The sequence below is a fragment of the Rissa tridactyla genome, chromosome 2 (assembly GCF_028500815.1).
Source record: "Rissa tridactyla isolate bRisTri1 chromosome 2, bRisTri1.patW.cur.20221130, whole genome shotgun sequence".
NCBI classification, from domain to species: domain Eukaryota; kingdom Metazoa; phylum Chordata; class Aves; order Charadriiformes; family Laridae; genus Rissa; species Rissa tridactyla.
In genome coordinates this window covers 114,704,805-114,723,376 of record NC_071467.1, presented here as the reverse complement: position 1 = coordinate 114,723,376, position 18,572 = coordinate 114,704,805, and the positions used below count along the sequence as shown (strand labels likewise).

Below are 18,572 nucleotides of genomic sequence, written 5' to 3'. Positions count from 1 at the left end.
CTGTGCAGCAAAGCAGCTAAGAAATCATGACTGGAAAATGGTTTAGAGAAGCCGTTCCCTAACAAAGTCCCTTGACACTACCTTTATGCGCATGCATTTGCCAAAATAAATAAATAAATGTACACATGGCAAACACTTTATTCTGGAAGCCATTTTTTCTGCTACTTCAGCCATTTTGCTGTTCATAGCATCCCTCCCTGCTGGAGCCTTTCGACTGAAAATAAAATCGGTCACACTGAAATGCTGCAACATCCCTCCACCTCTACAGCAGTACTTCTGCAAAATTTGTCCATCTGTATAACACAACTTTTTCTTTTCCTCCTTAAGGAGAAGAACATTCATCAACTCACATTGCAATATATATTTGCAGTGACACTGAGCTGAAAGAAAATGAAAATGTGCTGGAGCAGGTACATTTACAACTGCTGGTCAAAACACTCCAAAACTAAAACTGTAAGTACATTGTCTGTCTAGAAAGATGCTCAGTTTTCTCCCTTGTGAGGCATCCGCTAAAGCTCCAAATTTCAAACCACAACGGCAGCAGAAACCTGCACAGACAGCTGGAAAATCAAACTGTAAGGCCTGTGACTACACGGGGAAATAAAAACTTATTGATCAAGAGTTTTATTCAACACAATCGGAATTTTAAAAATATTGACTCCAGCTGAAAATTTGGGTAAAGGAGGGGTTGTTCATTTCTTGCCAGGGCCTTGAAATAAAAACAGTTGAGTTTGACACGACAGAGGAATCCCAAGCAAGTGGGGAGAAAACACTTGTATTTTCAGACCAGCAGGTGAAGACGAGCCGGATAATTATTTTGCACGCCCTGATGGAGATTGCAGCAAAGCAGATCGCAATAATCAAGAAAGAAGATTACTTTTAGCTCTAAGGACTGGTCGGGGAAGGGGGGGAAGCATTAGCACAGCGGGAAGAAGCAGTTCTTCATGAAGAGGCAGTGAAAACACAAACTGCTTTGTATGGAGACACTGGCACAGCCAGTCCACCTTGCATCTCTGGGTGGATGTTTCTGTTGGCCTCACTGGCCACCGCCCCACGGTCCCCCACACATTCTGCCCTGGCCGCTCAGGCCAGGGGAGGCCACCACTGCCTCCTCCTGGGCCTCACCAGCAGGCCTTCAGTGGCCATGGCCCAGCAGGCAGGCCCTGACCAGCCCGGCCCCAAGGGTGACGGCACAGCCGTCATGCTGGAGCGGCTCCCTGAGAGTGTCGGAGCACTCGACTTTCTGCTGGGTGGTGAGGCCCCCCGGCATACGGAGGACACGGACTGGTTGAAGCGAATCCAGAGGAGGGCCACAAAGATGATTGGAGGGATGCAACACCTCTCCTGTGAGGACAGGCTGAGGGAGTTGGGGTTGTTCAGCCTGGAGAAGAGAAGGCTCCAGGGAGACCTTATAGTGGCCTTCCAGTACCTGAAGGGGTCTACAGGAAAGATGGGGAGAGACTCTTTATTAGGGAGTGTAGGGGTTGGACGAGGGGTAATGGTTTTAAACTGAAAGAGGAGAGATTTAGGTTAGATATTAGGAAGAAATTCTTTACTGTGAGGGTGGTGATGCACTGGAACAGGCTGCCCAGAGAAGTTGTGGATGCCCCATCCCTGGAAGTGTTCAAGGCCAGGCTGGATGGGGCTTTGAGCAGCCTGGTCTAGTGGGAGGTGTCCCTGCCCATGGCAGGGGGGTTGGAACTAGATCTTTAAGGTCCCTTCCAACCCAAACCATTCTATGATTCTATGACCACTACCTTAATAGCGCGGATGAGAAGGGTGTTGTTTGACTTACTGTACTGCACATGGCACATGGCATTCTTTCAGCAGATGTACCGTGTTGCCTGTAGCACCTCTTCACCTGCTGGAAGAAACCCCTGAAATTAAATGGTTGCCAAACTGGGAGCTGCTGCATCTTGAGATGTGGCCACATATGCCAGGCAGTCCTCAAAGGAAAAAACCTTATACACTAGATGTATGGCTGCGTGTACAAACTTCAAAATTAATTTCCTAAGTTTACACATTCCAAGCAAAATCCCTTTATGTATTAATCTCTTTGGAACGAAGACATACACAAAAAAAAACCCACAAAAGTTAGGCCTTAATCTGTTAGTACCTACAATATTACCTCCTTGACTGTTACCACTTGTTGAGAACTAATTGGTTTATGAAGAATTTAAATTGCCTTTTGGTATTCAGAACAAAAATCTCTGATTGTTTACAGCTAATAAAGGCAGTTTACATAGATACAGTCTTCAAAGTTACCCATCTAAATTTTTTTTCTCTTGTTTTTTCTATCTAACGAGTAGGGGAATCCTTAAAGCCAAATTCATGGAGTAACTGTGTTCTAAAAATACTCTAGTCAAACTTTTTTTACAATTAAATGCATGGGTATGAAATGCTATGTAACTTGTTTACAGCTAATGAAAACCATTTGCAAAGAATAATTTGCAAAGTTGTTACTTGTCTTAAAAATAAGCAAAAAAACCTTTAATATTTTTACTTTGGTTTTAAATGCCATAAACAATGTATATAGCTTTCTAGAAATGCACTATTGGCGTCTTACAGTCCAAATAAAAATCCTGCTAGTATAGGTAATTTATTCCGTAAGTTCCGTAGAGTACAGTTACAAATTCGTAGAAAAATTGTAGCTGCTGTGTAGAGTTTCAGTTAAAGTTGCTGATACAATTACAGGGGAAAAAGCATTTATAAGGCAGTTGTAATCAATATTTCACATCACTCTGGTAACATAGTCATTATTCATTCCACTATGGAGATGAACATTCAGCATTGTCTTAGTTCAGTCGTTGCTTGTAATAAACTTCAGAGATCTCTTCTCATGGATTTACCATGAATTGTGAAAAGCCCTTTGTCCTGTCTTTCAGCAGGGACTGATTTTCTAGACCGTCTAGAACTAGACTTTCTAGAGTATCTGGAAGAGGCTCAGGTGTTAGAATAGCTGAGTGTGGCTGCTGGGAAGTACTGCAATATGAGAAAGCAGAAACTTGCTGTAGAATGTATTTTGTGTGGCTGATAAGTTAATATTTTTAATAAAGAGCTTGGCTTTAAGAAGAATCTGAGGTTTGTGCATGGATTGTCCGTGATATAGCAGCAGGGTATTAAAAAATCAAGTGGACACATTAAGAGGGTGGCTTTGGAGCTACACTGCCGGATTCATTTCAGAGCTGCCTATAGAAACTGGAATTAGTGCCGCAGCAGTATAAACTGGATTTTTTCATTATGTTCTCATCCGACCAGTGTCCAGATCTGGCTCTGTTGTTTGGGCTACTTTAAAGACGAAGTCATAGCTGCTTTCCATCTCAATGGACTGCTGCTCCTTGAGCTAGGAAATGTCAAGAACAGTCAATGCTGCTTTACAGAAGTAATACTGATTTATGCAAATAGATTATTTGACTAATAACTCTGATTTTTTCTGAAAACTGCAGGCTTTTTGTTTTTGAAAAGGAATCTTAAAGACTTTCATTTCTGTCCTGTTGATGGCCCTGCTGATAGATAATCATGAAATGAAAGTCTGGAAAAGTTTCTTCACGGTCTTTTCAGAAAGCACTGGTACAAAGCGGTCATCTCTACCCTGCAGCGGACACAGTATCATAGCATTGATCTGAGGCAGAGCTGTGAGCCACCTAGCTAGTCTTCCATCTTCTTCCTCTCAAACTGAGTCACGGCCAGTAAATGCAAAATACAAAGTCACAGCAGTGGGAGCTGGTGAGAGACAATGCAAAAGGAGGTGAGCGTTGGCAGCTGTGAAAGGAAACCCCATACTTGGAAGGGTTGCAGGAGTTGAATGTGGAATATCAAAGCTCTATAACTGTTGTTCTCCTAATGACTTGTGGTCATAATTACTCCTTGCAGGGAGAAAAATCATTGTTTTGAGAGGTCAAGTGCATTTATGTGGACATAATGGACACTGGACAGTGCAGACAGTGCCCTGGATGGCTTGATGGTAGATAGTGAAAGGAGCTGACGACTATGTCAGCTGATACAGGCTGGTAGGGTTCCTAGTATTTCACTGGAGCTATGCTAGAAATAGATTGTGCGAACTTATGCTATCGAGCATCTCATCTAAAGACCTGCTTTGTTTCTTTAAGTGTTAATCCTTAAGCAGTTAGCCACAACAGGAAGATTTGCTTCTTAGGAATCGGTTGTGTAGGTCATGTTTGTCTGTCTGGAGTAAGGAGTTACTGGTTTTGACACTGTAGTCCTGTTTACATACAAAGACAGCAGAAAATATAGCTTTTCTAAACACAGTTCAGCGTGGATAAAGTCTGCCATGGGCACCACAAGCTTTTCTTACCCCTCTTCGGTCTCACCCTTGCGCAGCCTTCTCTTGTTGTTTGCTCAGTTTTGGATTCCTGTCACACGCAACCGCAATGAAGCCAGTGCCCCAGCCCCTGTCCTTGCCGCCAGCTTGCCAAGACCCACGGCAGAGTTCCTGCTCAGACCTTAATCATGCTGCTCCGTGCCTGGGGACACTGATTTCTGGTGATCCAATTGATATTAAACAAAGATGTGTAATTGCCTTTCTGTTTTCTCTGAATAAGTACATGGCATACTGGTGAGTGTCAGTGAGAGCCAGTCTTGGATGTAGATTGAATGGCAGCTGCCGCAGCCTTACACAACACCTCAAGAGCCAGTTCAGTGTTCAAAGTAGTATATGTAAGAATTTATTTCTATATGTTGTCTCCAAGCCAGCTGGAGTTTACACTCGCTTAACTTCACTGACATAAGTTGCTTTCTCTCAGTTTGATCAATGCACTTCACAGTGGTAGAGGTAAACACAAAGATAAGAAACAGCAACTCTTAAGTCTTTAAATCATATAGCATAACTCATGCTTCTGGGGACACCCAGTTGCATCCAACTCCAAGTTACCATTTTCACTTTTGAGAAAATAGGGTAAACTTCTGAAATCCAGCTGTATTTATGCAAGCATAATAGAGACCTCCCTTCTAAATAAATACAAAAAAAACCCAACTCCTTTTAACACCTCCTTTCTAAATTTCACCTGCAGCCAAGCAGTTTCCCATCTCACAGTGTCTGAACATACCTTTCTAAGGAGACATGTGTTAGACTATAAATGTTGCTGCAACTTACCTTGGTTTCATTTTCAGTTTTTCTTCTCCCCCAGAAACTGAGATGCTGAATACAGCTCCCTTAGCTTTGAAATTTCCTAAATACAAAAATTTTAGAGCACAAGTTCTGATCGGCTACTGGTAGATACAGCAGTAAAACTTGCTCCTTTCAGATTGATCAGGGATTTGCTCAGTGAGTCTTTTAGTGCTGCTTTACTCTTACCATCCTTTGAAGCAAGTCTGTGGAGGGCCACATCTACATTTCTGGTCAGCTTGCAGTAGGACGTTACTGTCTGTGGTAGGGACAGTAGAAGCAGGCACGAGGACTTTGGCTCAAATGGCAACTCTCTCTTGAATACCTTGAGAAGACTCAAGGTAGAGAAACCCTGTCATTCTCCATACCAGAAAGGGATATTCTGATTTTGGGAGGAAAGGAGAAATTGCCTTCACCATTAAAATGGGCAATGAGTTCTACATCGTATGATACAGCCATAGCGATCCTACTTCTTCTGTGACTTCCCCCCCATCACACCTGCATACACATATGTGTGCACACACTTGGGGCGATCTGATTCCATGCCCAAGAGCACACCCTTTCAGGACTGGGTAAATCATGCTTTCTCACTGCAGCCCATAAAGGATTTTTTTTGCAGTCCACTTTGGCATTTGCCCAGTACTCTGCAAAATGGGACTGATGAGAGGGGAGTAGATGCTATACATTTGTGACAGATTAATATACCAGTGAATGTTTTTCCTACAGCTTTATAACTGTAATGAATTTGCACCTTAAACAACACAGTCTGTTGCCTGAATTTGTTGCAAAAACTTCAGGATTAAACTTGGCTTTCTCAGCGGCAAGCAAATTAAAATGAGAGCAGTATTGATTATTGCCTCAGCAGCGCTGTGATCTGCTTGCAGCGGCCTGTGGAGAATAGAAATTTAAACAAAGGGAGAAGGTGGGCCAACAGCTGCAGATGGTGGTTAGACAGAGACTCGGTTGCACACAGGCTCCCAACAATCTTGGCTGTAATCGCCTACTCCTCAAAATGTTCTTAGGATGATGAAACAGAGGCTCCTTTAATTGTCTGTTGTAATAATGGTTTCAGAGAGAATTTGGCCATTTCTCTTTGGCTACGCCTCAGATAAAATCACATCATTTCCCATTGCCCATAAACATTCGTGCCGTCATATGCCAGAGAGATGCATTCTCATCCCCCCTTCAGCTCCAGAGCAAGGAACAAGGGCCTCTTCACACAGCTTGCACGTGTAAGGTCCTGGTAGATCTTCAGCATCTTTGCTGAATCGGTGGCAGCTTTTCCACTCAGGCCTCAGCGGCTACGAGTCATAAATGAGCAGCTCACCTTTGCTCTAAAACCTGGACTCTGGCTTGGTTTAATCAGCAAAGCTGATGGGTTTTGTTCCCTACCTGGACTAGTAGGTATGATTCATAACATCTCGTGGCACCATGTATTTTCAAAGTTCATCTGATCAGGCCCATATTTGAAATCACTCTGGTTTTGAATCCTAGTTAATCTACTGCAGATGTGAGACTTCTATATCCAAGGCCAACTGGCAGGTCATCATGTGCATCCCTGTGCAGATGCCGTGGAAAAGCATCCAATTCATGTGTTCAAGCTCTTAAAGGAGTCTTAACACGGGCCCTGGGCCTGCAGCTGCATTAACTTGACTTAAAGGCTGGCTTGGCTTCTAAAACTGCTGCAGGCAAGGATGAGGACTGCATCCCCCACCGCTGCCCATAAGATGTATGGGTTCCCCATCCCATTCCACACATGGCCGATTGTCTCAGTTCTAATATGGGATCAAGTTTTGACCCTAAATTAGAGAAACTGGGGCAGCACTGCAGTATGACTGGCTATTTAGCAGGCAAACAGACCATCTGAAAAATGCTCCATTCTTTTACATCAGTGCAACTCCAGAGATTTTAGGCCAATTATGTGGACATGAAAGGTCTTCTCAATGGGTTTTGTGTGGCTGTTGCTACAGCTTACAGTCTGCAGCTAAGTACCCTTCAGGGTTAAGAAGAGATCCAACAAGGTTGGGTTTGATAGACCACTACTGGAGACTGGTGTAAATATTTGTATTCCTGCTGTTCATACCTTATCAATGCTTGTGCAGGAGGAATTTCCCTCTCCGAGATGTTCACTTTCATCAGTAATGCAAAAAAATAAGTGCTTTTGTGTAAAAAGAAATTACGCCTTTTGGAAAAAAAACAGGTCTCAAAAAGAGTAAAGCCTAGTTAAAACCTTACTAAGTACGTCAGTAAACTCTCTTTAGCTTTCTGACTCATTGTCCCCCTTCATTTTATTCTCTTGGCTCAGGGTAGCTTATGCTTCTATATAATGACAGCTGCCTTATTAGAGATAAATCTCAAGTTTTTGACACTGCAGAATGTAAATAGCACCTCGGAGTCACAGCACCTTTCTTATCTCGCTAATAAGATACCAAGAGGGGAAACAGTGACGCAAGTTCTGGTTTAGTCCTAAGACAGGTCCCACCCACGCTGGGAAAGGGCTGCCCAGAGCCACAGCACAGGCTCATCTGTTGGTGCCAGCAGACAAAAAAAAACCTTCTTTCACTGACAGGTAAATGAATGAGAGTTCAGGAGCATCAGACTAGGTCTCATCACATCGTTTTCTTCTTATTCTTTTGTCCATGTGGAATGTAGTACTTGGGAGCTTGGATCCTTCCCATCAGTTAAGTAAACCGTGATGAGGCTGGAGGGAAGGGGCAACAACCAAGAAAGAAACAATCCTGCTAATGCCTAATTCCTTTCCAAATGTATAGTTCCTTATAGCACACGAGAGGCTGTTTTGGAAGAACTCTTATTGTATCCCCATCCTTCAAACATTGTGCACATCGTGTATATTGAAGTCAGCCCTCTTGGGGGCTTTCCATTCAAATTGCTGTTTTTTCATTTAGAAGAGACCAGGAAGCATGATTAAAATTCAAATTGCCAGGCTTTGCTGTTTTCAGACATTGGTTGTAAAGCGTATTTGTTAAGCACCATCTGCTGTACATTCAGAAAATAGCAACTAAAATCGCTATTCTCTTTCCAGCTTTTAAATCAAATTAAAATTATTTAAATTCTGCCCACAATCAAATACATGATTTCAGCTCTGGAATGTTAAAACTGCATTTATATAGTTCTTCTATTGCATTATCTATCTATGCACAGTTACATATCGACCACAGACCAGGAGAGACACTTGGGGGAGAAACTGCATTATGAAACACCGTGTTCTAGAATAGGACAGTGGAAGGAGATGGAGAAATATTAGTGATGCTGAGCCTGATTTCCAGATGTACTAAATAAAATAGGATGAATACAATTCAAAAGCATTGTCTTTCAAGGGCAAATTTAATGTGTGGTAACCGCAGGACATGATGATAAGAACAGAAGCTATGCATCAGTTTAAAATCCTAAATGGCGATTATTAGCTTTTCAGTATGGTTTAATTAGCAGAACAATTATTACCAATACTCACAAACATCACAACTCTATTGATGGTGAACTGTAAGTGACGAAGAAAAGTACTCCAAGTATTAGTCTGACTTAAGTGAATAACCTGAAAGGCATAAATAAACCTAGAGACTATTTAAATGAAAAACAGCCACTAGGCTTTTTTCTCAGCTTCTCTGTAAGCCCTTTCTTCCACATTTTTCTTAAAGAACACTTTTCTCTTTGAAGAAGAAATAAAAAAAAATGAAAAAAATGGAAAAAAAATAGTGTCAGAAGGTGTCTAGCTCAGAACATGTCGCACAGGAGCAGGGAGGGAAGGATTGCTGCTGTGACGTGCAAGGAACAGGCTGCCCAAATGAACAAGACAGCAGGAGTGGAGGGGCCTAAGCCCCAAAGGTGCTCTGCTGGAGCTCCTCGTCCTCTTTTTCCTCATTGCCCTTTCAGCCCTTCTGCCCAACATGCCTTAAGAGAGCTTCTCATTTTGTACCTCTGCTTCCATTCCAGGGCCACACTGGATCTACCCAGCAATGAATGTGAGCCGCGTAGGTTGGAGGCCATCAACGGCAGGACCCATAAACCACATGTTGGAGGGGGACAGTGGGTGAGGCAGGGGGACAGCAGGGAGGTGGCATTTTGGGGGTCGAGGCTGAACACCATCCTGAACCTGTGGATTGTATCCTGGTCTTTTCTAGGGGTTTCCTATGTAAAGCTGGACATCTTTGGTACTGCATCCTAGGCACTGGGGGTCGGAGAACTTGTAGCTGCAAGAGGTGACCATGGGACCTCTACCCTGTCCCAAGAACAGTTCAAGTGCTCTGAAAAAGGTCAGTCTGTAAAGCCTTCATGTTGGGCAGACAGAATGTTCACTGTTTTTGAGCTTAATTATGTCAAGGGCCAAGTGAAGTCTGGCAAGAGAGAAGCGAGGATAAAGTCTGTAGACTGCGCTCCCAGCACTTGGGAGGAAAAGAATACTGCAGCATTACTGCTGCATCCAATCTGGGGAGGAAGAATAATAGGGAGTAACCATCACCACTGAGTGGTAATTTGGGGGAAAAGTTACATGTGACCATGTAAGTAGTCACCTGGTACACTAGTATGTAGGGCCAGATCACCCAGCCTTTGAACTACAGACCTTGCCACTTCTGCCATGCCCTCACATCCCCCTAACGGAACAAAGACTGGTGAGATGAGCCTGCCCTCCCTAAAATGAACATTCAGCATTTCACAATACTGAAGCAGCCTGTCAGTGAGGACTTAACATCAATATATTTAGTCCAGAACAAGCAAGGAGTCTCATAGCTACAGAGCATGCAACACCTGCAGTCCTATGAATTTAAAGCAAACAAGCTCCCGAATCTCTTACCTTCTACGCTCTCCTCATCTCGGTCCAGGGGAAGGAAATCCACCAAAGAAGGACACCTTCCTGCTCAGTGCAGAGCAAGGCCTGCTCTCAGCCCTGGCCTCTTGGGTTCATGACGGTCTTACCCTTTTAGAAGTAGGGCAGGTTCCTCTTTGCAAAAAAATAAATATACTTGGCAATTGCGAGGCCTGATCTGGAGCCCAACGGACATTAACAGGAGCCTTGTCCAAGCACAGATCAATGGATTTCTAACAAATTCATTGTTCCTAAAGATTCTGTGATTTTTTTAAAGCATTATCATTTCTGTTCCATCCATGGGAAAACTAAGGCAAACAGTGGTGAAGTAACTTGGCCAAGTTGATACCACATAAACAATTCACCAGCTGAACAAAGTGTCCCAAAATCCCAGCTCCCAAATCACAGGTAAAAGTAAAGAAAAACAGTCTGCATGGCTCCTCCCTCCCCTCCCAAGAAATAACAGTATTTAACATCAGTTCCTAGGAGAACACCGTATCAACCATTGTGTGGGAGATGTTGCTTTTCTGAGTCAGACCTTGCAAATCAGAACAGCAGTTTTCACTGATAGCTATGAAATAATCAGGCATCAATATTTATCTGCATAAAGATAATAAATATTAAGTTTATAAGGGAATAAATAATGTCTTTACAAACATACTCATCACAATCCTACTTTTACAAAATTATATTAGTACAATATTCTTGCAAAAACTGTATAGACACTCAAAGACAAGCCATGTCAAAGTTACTGCACAGTTTTGCAGTTCTGTAAGATACATTAACTACATAATCGTTTTAAATTCAACAACGGTATAAACTGAGACATACTGAAGACAAAAATTTAGTAAAATTTTAAATAGATTTCATATTTACATGAATGCACCTCAGGTGAAATCTGTTAAAAATTTAGCATGAGTAAGCAAAGCAATTCTAAACATTAAAATGTAAACATTCTGCAGTGATGCTCTTGACACTACAGAGCATTCTCCACAAATTGCATATAAAATATTTCAAGTAACCCATCCATATGTTAATGGCTTCAAACATCTAATATATGTGATACACACTGTAATTTTCCCTGCAGCTTCTCTTCCCCTTGGTCATTTGCAGGGTAACAGTTAATTATAATGAACAAGAAATGAAAAAAAAAAAAAAAAGAGCACATTTGTCTTTTGAAATAAGTATAACTGTATGGGTTCCCCTAGAGTTATTCTTGATGCACACCAGTATGAAGTCAGGGCTGTGGATCAGACATGGTGGGGTTCAAGCACCTCCATATTTATACCCCAAACTAGCAAACAAACGTTCAGGTGCCTAAGACGGGAGAAAAAATTTCCTCCAAACTCTACTTACTTATTTCACTCCCTGCAAGACACAGTGAAATTTTAACTGTAAGAACTGCATCAGCACTTATCCACTTCTGGGTTTTGATCCATATTCTGTAGAACCCAACCAAGTTTTTTGTTGAGTGACACTCAATGATAGTCATTAAAGAAGCTGAGCACTTGAACTAAGTGTTAAAAAAAAATCTTTCGTTTCTAAATTTTCTTTTCTTCATCAGTTTCTATATTCACTCTTCCTTTTTCCTTATTAGTACTATTTTTAAAATTATTGTGAAAGTAAATTAAGTAAAACAAATCACTTTTTCCCCCTTCATTTATAAAATTACTGATTTGGGCTTTTATTCTAATACAATGTTATCAGTGTTTTATACTGAACTATAGCTAGAAGCAATTAGAACTCTAATAATTGAGGGCAGCCACACCACAGCTATAAAGCCAGGATGGTGCTAGTATGATCTCAAACCAGTTTAAAACTAGTATAGCTAGCAACAGTTAACTCACTGAAATTGTTCCCTACTTTTACCAGTGCAAAAGAAAAAAAAATCAAATTCCAGTATGCCCCTTTCTTTTAACAATAACAAGAAATAAAATAGGGTAGGAAATCACAATGTAATGTAAGAAATTATTACGTTGGCATTGGAAATCAATAGAAAAAAAATTCTTCGATCTTCTAAAGTCTTAAAACAAAAGGCTTCAAAAAGCCTTGACTTCTATGATGTTCAAGCAGTAGATAGCAGCATGATCATAAAATAGATCTATGTCTAGAAATCATGAAGAAATAAGAAATATCATGCTAGGAGGTTTAGTACTTGATCCTGCCAGATGCTGAACACTCTGGCCCTGACCCAGCAAACCATTTAAGCATATGGTTAGAAGTCAGCATGCGTGTTGCCCCATTGAAGCAAACGAGGTTATTCAAAGTTTGAACACATAGTTAAGTGCTTTGAGTGATTGGGTCATTAAAGTACCAACCACTTACTGCCAGAATATAAGGCTAAATTACCGCTATGAACAGGTTGTTGCAGAGCTGTCCATTACGAGGCTTACATACTGTTCTTTGAGGAACATTTTGAAGCATTTCTTCACCACTTGATAAGAAAAAAATGTGGGTCTGTCTGGGTGGGAAATTCCTACATTCCCTTCATTTCACTTGCATGTGCAAAACCAAATTATATTGATGCCCAGGTATAAGCATCGCTTAGGGAAATACAAAGTGCTATCAATGATAATGGTAATTACACAATGCCACCACTCTCCCACCACACACACGCCCTCCATTAGAGGCAATTTCCTCCTGTATGTAGGGCTAGCCCTAACTGGTAATGCATAATGACAAAGGTAAAGTCAAGCAAAAAGCAAATGCTACGTGTCTCATTTAACATTGCTTAAAGTTTCCAAGATGCTGCCTGATGCCGAGCAACGTTGATGCCTGGTAAAAGCAGTATCGTCAAAAAGGAAACTTGTGCCCTCTTAGTAGAAAGTAGAACTTGCAATTTTATCTCAAAGCCTGGAACAAGACTAGTTATAAGAGTGCATTTGTAGCCTTCGTCTGACAGTTGTAGACTGGGAAATGATGTGTGTTCACTAAAACACGCATCCTGGAGGAAACAAAATGAGGTTTGTTGTGCTAGTGGAAGCACAAGAACCGAATTCTGCAGACGTTTGCCTCAGCTCAGCCCAGGAAATAAGATTCCTTTCTTTAACTTTGTTGACTTCTTCTACTGTGATTTAAGGGTTGAGAGAAAAGTAGGAATAGAAGCTCATGGTTTTATTTTAATTATGGATTTCTATACCTACCAATATACACCTGTTCTATTCAGATCTCAACATACAATTCCGCTGTGGTTGGTTTTGGTTTTTTGGGTGGTTGTTGGGGGTTTCTTTGCTCAGGGAGTATGGACATACTTTGCATTTGTCAGAGAACACTTTCAGTTTAGTTCTTCCCATTTAGAGGTGAAAATATCCACACAGAAAAAAATTCCTCCTTTCTCATTTGCCTCTTACCCCTATTCTGCCATCCTGACTCTTTACTTCCTCACATTATTGTACCATCTTCATTCAAACACAGTGCCATGGCCATCCAAGGGATCAAGAGCCACCTCGTGTTCATAGGAGAATCTTATTTTGTTGTTAGAGACTCTGTTTGGTGCTCAGGTGTCATGGTGATTATTGCACTAGAAATACTAATCTGTGCAACAGCGTTCACACAGAGAGAGGAGGAGTTCTGTAATGGCAGCACAGTTAGGCCTTTGTCCTGAAAAATCTGCAGTTGTAGACAAGAAATGTTCTGTAAGGAAGCAGAAACTTCTCTTTTGCCACAGGGCTTTCTAAAATGGTAAAACCAGGGATAGAAGAACAAGCATTTGATCAGCGGTATGTAACATAAAGTTCCTGTTTGTCAAATACTGAGACCTTGGCATAATGCCCCCTTAAGCTGGGACTGTTCCTGAAATACCTGAAACATCTCACAACTTCAGTGCTAAATACTGTTGACTGCCTCTCTTTCCAGCCTGTCCAGCTGCAAATGCATGGGCTGTTATTCTCATATCCATTAGCTCTGACATAACCTTGCCCACTTTTGATGAAGGCAAAAAAATTACCCTTATACAGTCACTCAAGATCAGTCCAGCTATTGCAAATGTCAGGTTCTGTCAGTGGGAGGCCAAGCAGTGTCAAACTGTATTTGAATCCTGTGTTCAAAAAAAGAAGAAAAGCCTCTGATGAGAACAAACTTTTTTAGGATATCTACTGGAAACTACTTACGTGATGCAAGGATAGGGGTATGATATTAAGAATCTTTTCATTTTTACTCCAAGTGCATATCTTACTGTGCAGAAGAAAGGTGTTCTTGGAAGATGTGGGAGTACCTACAGCATCTTGGGCTACAACTCAAATTGCTCTGCTTGGCTATGGCTTGTCTCCATGGTTTATAAGACTCAATATATATGACAAAAATAGACACAATTGAAATTAAACGAGGAGGAAGTAAAAGCTGACTTTCAAGCAATGATATGTGAGATATGGGACAACCTGACGCAAAGCAGACCTGAGTAGATTGGTAAAATACCAGCTGACATTCTCCTGGTGAAGTATGGCATTTCAGAACATTTTCTACCCATAAACTTAAAAAAGATGCATAAACCCAGAGCCTCATTTTCCCAGTGAAGTACAGAATATTAAATGACTTGCCAGGGAACACATTGCAGGTTAATGGCAAAGCTATTGATCCAAGTCTTTCCTTGATTCCATCCACTGGATTACAGAGCTATTTCTCAGACTTTCCTTTTGGATCAGTTTTTGTTGGAACCTCTGCTCCTTGAAATATATTTCACCTTACAAATTGGCACAAAGTTGTATGCACAGATTGACATAAGCATAATCAAGACCAAAATTTACACAACCATCAGTTTTGCATGGTGGACATACCATATGGATTATCAACCTTACTCTATTATTAAAAACACATTATTGCAGACTAAACACATTTAGCATACTAAAATTGGATTATCAGTGAGTTTTGTCAAAAATAAATCCCCAGTGATACGCAGGAAGTTTCCAGCTCTAGCATCCTAGGGGTAATATTTAATGAGGCAAGACAGCAGAATTAGAAAGCATGCTGCGCTAAGGAGGAAGATGGGCTGCAGCCCAAACCCTATGAGGCCAGTGGTAATGCTGTTACTGATGTTATTGGGCTAGACTTTCAACTTTTGAAAAGCCTGGGAGAGGCAAACAGGAGAGTGGAGTGAGACAGCCTCAGCTGGGACTGATGTGGTCTGAATAGCTCGGTTGGGCACAGGGTAACTATGGACATGGGTATAAAATCTGTGCCAAGTTGAAACTTGGGGACAATTTCTAGAAAAGCCAAAGAACTTTACCTTAGACCGTACATGTGAACTGAGCAGATGACAGCTCTTACTGTTGCCTTGAAAACTGTAGAGTTTGGAGGAAAAAGCTCTACAGCACCATAAAGGAACAATCAGACAGCTTAGAGGTAAAACCACATTCCTCTCCCTCCTCAGTATGCATCACTAAAGCAAAAAGCAGGGGGCTACCCTTAATTAGGCAGATGTGAAAAAGCTAAACCGAGGAATGAGTCCTCATTTTGAGATGACCCGTAGGTCAGGTTTCAAACTGAACCATTTTAAGATTTAAAAATAGAGTTCATCCTACAGATAGACTGAAGTCACCTCTTCACCTGGCGTCAATTAAGCATTGCTTGAATGCGATCAGTGGACTGAGAGAGCTGGAGGGCTCTCCTTTCACCTTCCATTCACCTTCATCAGTCAGGAGAAGAAAAGGGAAGGACAGTTCTAGACACCATTCATGTATGCAATTCACTTTGCCTGTATTTTTGTTTTGGAAACACTGAGCAGTAAGTAATGAAAATCTATCAGTAATGAAAATCTATCCTAAACTAGAGCTGGGCAAATAACCTTTTAATGGTTTAGACCCGCCTTTCAGCATTGAAAGCTCACAGGCTGAAATGTTCTTTGGTCTAACTGATGCTTTAAATTATTTTAATGGCTGCCATTTTATGTTTTAACTCCTTGGACCAACTGCAATTGTTCTAAATTTCAGCTTCGCCATTCAATTATCACATGAGCCACATAAAACTCTTCCAGTTTCCTGCTCTGATGGGATCTGCACATTTGCAATGCTGCTTCCCAGTGCACTTGTGTATGTGGCTTCGAAACCCTCTGCCAGTAAAACCAAATTATTTGATTGTTCTGAGAAAACGAACACAAAGGGGACATAAAAAGATCAAGCTGAGTTTATTTAAGATTTGGACAAATGTCTGTGGAACACTCCTGGCATTATTTGCCCAGCTCTTTTTTACACTGTGGTGGGGCAGCATTTTGGATAGTGTGGTGCCTAAGCTAACCGGGCTCACTCAGCATCTTCCTCCAGGACGGGATCACAGACAGGTTGTATAACCCAAGCGTGTTGCACCCACTCATTCACTGTAAACTCAGGCCCTGCGAAACTTCCTGGAGAGTGAAAAATTAGAGGAGAAAATTGTTCAAAGCATTACAATGTGCAATTTCAATGCGAGGCATAATGGAAGTAGCTGTGTGGGAGGACATTACTTCATTATAAACCTAAATCAGATGCCCAAAGATTTCTGTCATCTCCAGAGACCGTTCCATCAGGCTGTACAAGAGGTTTTCCAGTGGAAGAAAAATAGCCCTCCGTCCCTTCAGGGTTGAGAAAGTTGTATGGCTTTTTTAACAGTTTCTAATGAAATCCCATATTATTGCTTCTCCCCGGGGAGACTTCAAAAGTCATGCAAACTTCACAGAGCCCACATGTTCATAAACCTCAAGCAATAGACCAGTAAGGAAATAAACTGCAGTTCTCCAATTAGCTTTCGACATTCTCTACTGTTTTTTTGGTGGGGTGAATTTGTCTTTCTTCTAAACCATGCTGATAAATTAAATGAGTTACTAAACCCAGCATTATTTCATGTTTTAAGGCACACTGAAATCAAACACTCCAATTCACAGTGGGATTTGCTTTCTGCATAATATTTGGGGGAAATATGAAACAAACCCAGCAGTTTCAAACATGTTCAAGGGGCTAATACGTACATGAATATTTTCTTCAAACTCCTTATTGTGTATTCACAGCTACTGCCAAACACAACAACAGAGACGGGGTATTAGGATATGAAATGGGAAGTGGTCAAATTTTCAAAGTGAGCTGCTGGGTGCCAAACACTTTTGAAAATCTGGCCCCTGACTCTTTGGTGCCGTTCCAGAAAGAAATATCTCTATGCTGGCAGTTGGCCAGCCAGCTTTGGAAATCCTTCTGCACAGTTATTTCAGTAAAGCATAAAAGCCGATCCCCAGCTTTCTCTGCCTGATTAAGCACTGTCACCAATCACTATGCAGCTGTAAGGTACGCATGAAATATTCCTAGATAAATCCTCCATCTCCAGAGAAATGTGTTTCCTGTACAACTGTAAATCCAGGTTCGGTGTTGAAACTAATCCAGTCTGGCAGCGCTACGGCCCTAGAAAAGTTTCCTTGGAAACGACAAACTTATGCAATGGCAAAGTCATCCAATCTTTTCATGCCACTATATTATATTAAAAACACCTGGTTTATTTATACAATGACTTACAGATCAGGGTCCTAGAAATAATAATACATAAACTTTATAGCAAAAAATATACATATAATAATTCATCCTTCTATGATATATAGAAATGATGTATATTTGTGTGTGTGGACATATATATAAATATATGGGTTGTACTTACGTTTAGGGCACTTGTGTATAGATATGTGTATCTACATACACACAGTATACATTTATATATCTTTCCAGGTGCCACGTGTGTATACATAAACACACATAAATACACACACAGGTATTTACACTGTGAGTAGACGTGTACTTTGCAGAATCTGCAGACCAACAGCTGGAGTCCTTCACTGGCTGTGAGTGTCGACGGGGTCAGCGACACCCACGTTAGCGTCCGCAGAAAGAGAACGAATGTCATCGCTGTGGGCACAGGACTGGCTTGATGCATCTTCCTTTGTGAAGAACTAAATTTGCCGGGCAGTGGCACCCTGCAACGCAGGGCTTGTTGCATGGGCCAATCTCGTTCCAGTTGTCACATGTTTTGACACATCCAGGACCGCAGGTATCATAAACTGCACCGTGTTTACACTGGGTTGCTGAAAGGCAGTTAAAAGGAACAAAATATGCATGTTACATAGAGTCACACAAGGAAAGTTACATATCTGTTTGCCTGGTGTCTACTGCAAATATCAAGAAGCACATTTTGGTATGACGATCATCTAGAGGAAAAAATTTCTTGTAAAGAGATTTCAGTATATTAAATGCAACTTTAGTTTACATCACAAATACAAAGGTAGCAAAATTCCTAATCAAAAAGGTATTAAGTTCCTAGCAGTCTTGAACTTTTTGAGAATTTTAACACCGCTGACGGTATATAAAGCTTTGGCAAGGTTTCTATCTATAAGCAGATCTATGCTTTATATTTAAGGCTTAGCATTGTTTATTTCTTACAATGACTCTTATCAAAGATTCTTGAAACATTTACAAGGACAGACGGTTATTATCAGTCACACTCCCACAGAAAAAAGAAGATAAAGGAACGTCATTCACCATTCAGACTTTCTATTCCTAAGATTATACTTTCAATATTGCATATTGCAACAAACCAAAACAATGCTGTTAATTCAGCAGCACCATTTCTAAAACAATTTTTTAAAAAAATGAAAATCAGTTCTTTCCACGTTTTATGCTA

At 41.2% G+C, this 18,572-nt stretch overlaps 1 protein-coding gene across 2 annotated transcripts in view; it reads right to left on the bottom strand.

The window, feature by feature from the left end:
• Nucleotides 1–10,335: 10,335 nt before the first annotated feature.
• The window catches only part of BMPER (BMP binding endothelial regulator), a 153,115-nt gene continuing 144,878 nt past the window's right edge, over nucleotides 10,336–18,572 (bottom strand). For both annotated transcript variants that reach the window (XM_054192782.1, XM_054192784.1), the window contains one exon: nucleotides 10,336–17,976. In XM_054192782.1, the coding sequence (XP_054048757.1) occupies nucleotides 17,795–17,976 (182 nt within the window). In that variant the 3' untranslated portion in view covers nucleotides 10,336–17,794. The remainder of the gene's footprint in view (nucleotides 17,977–18,572) is intronic.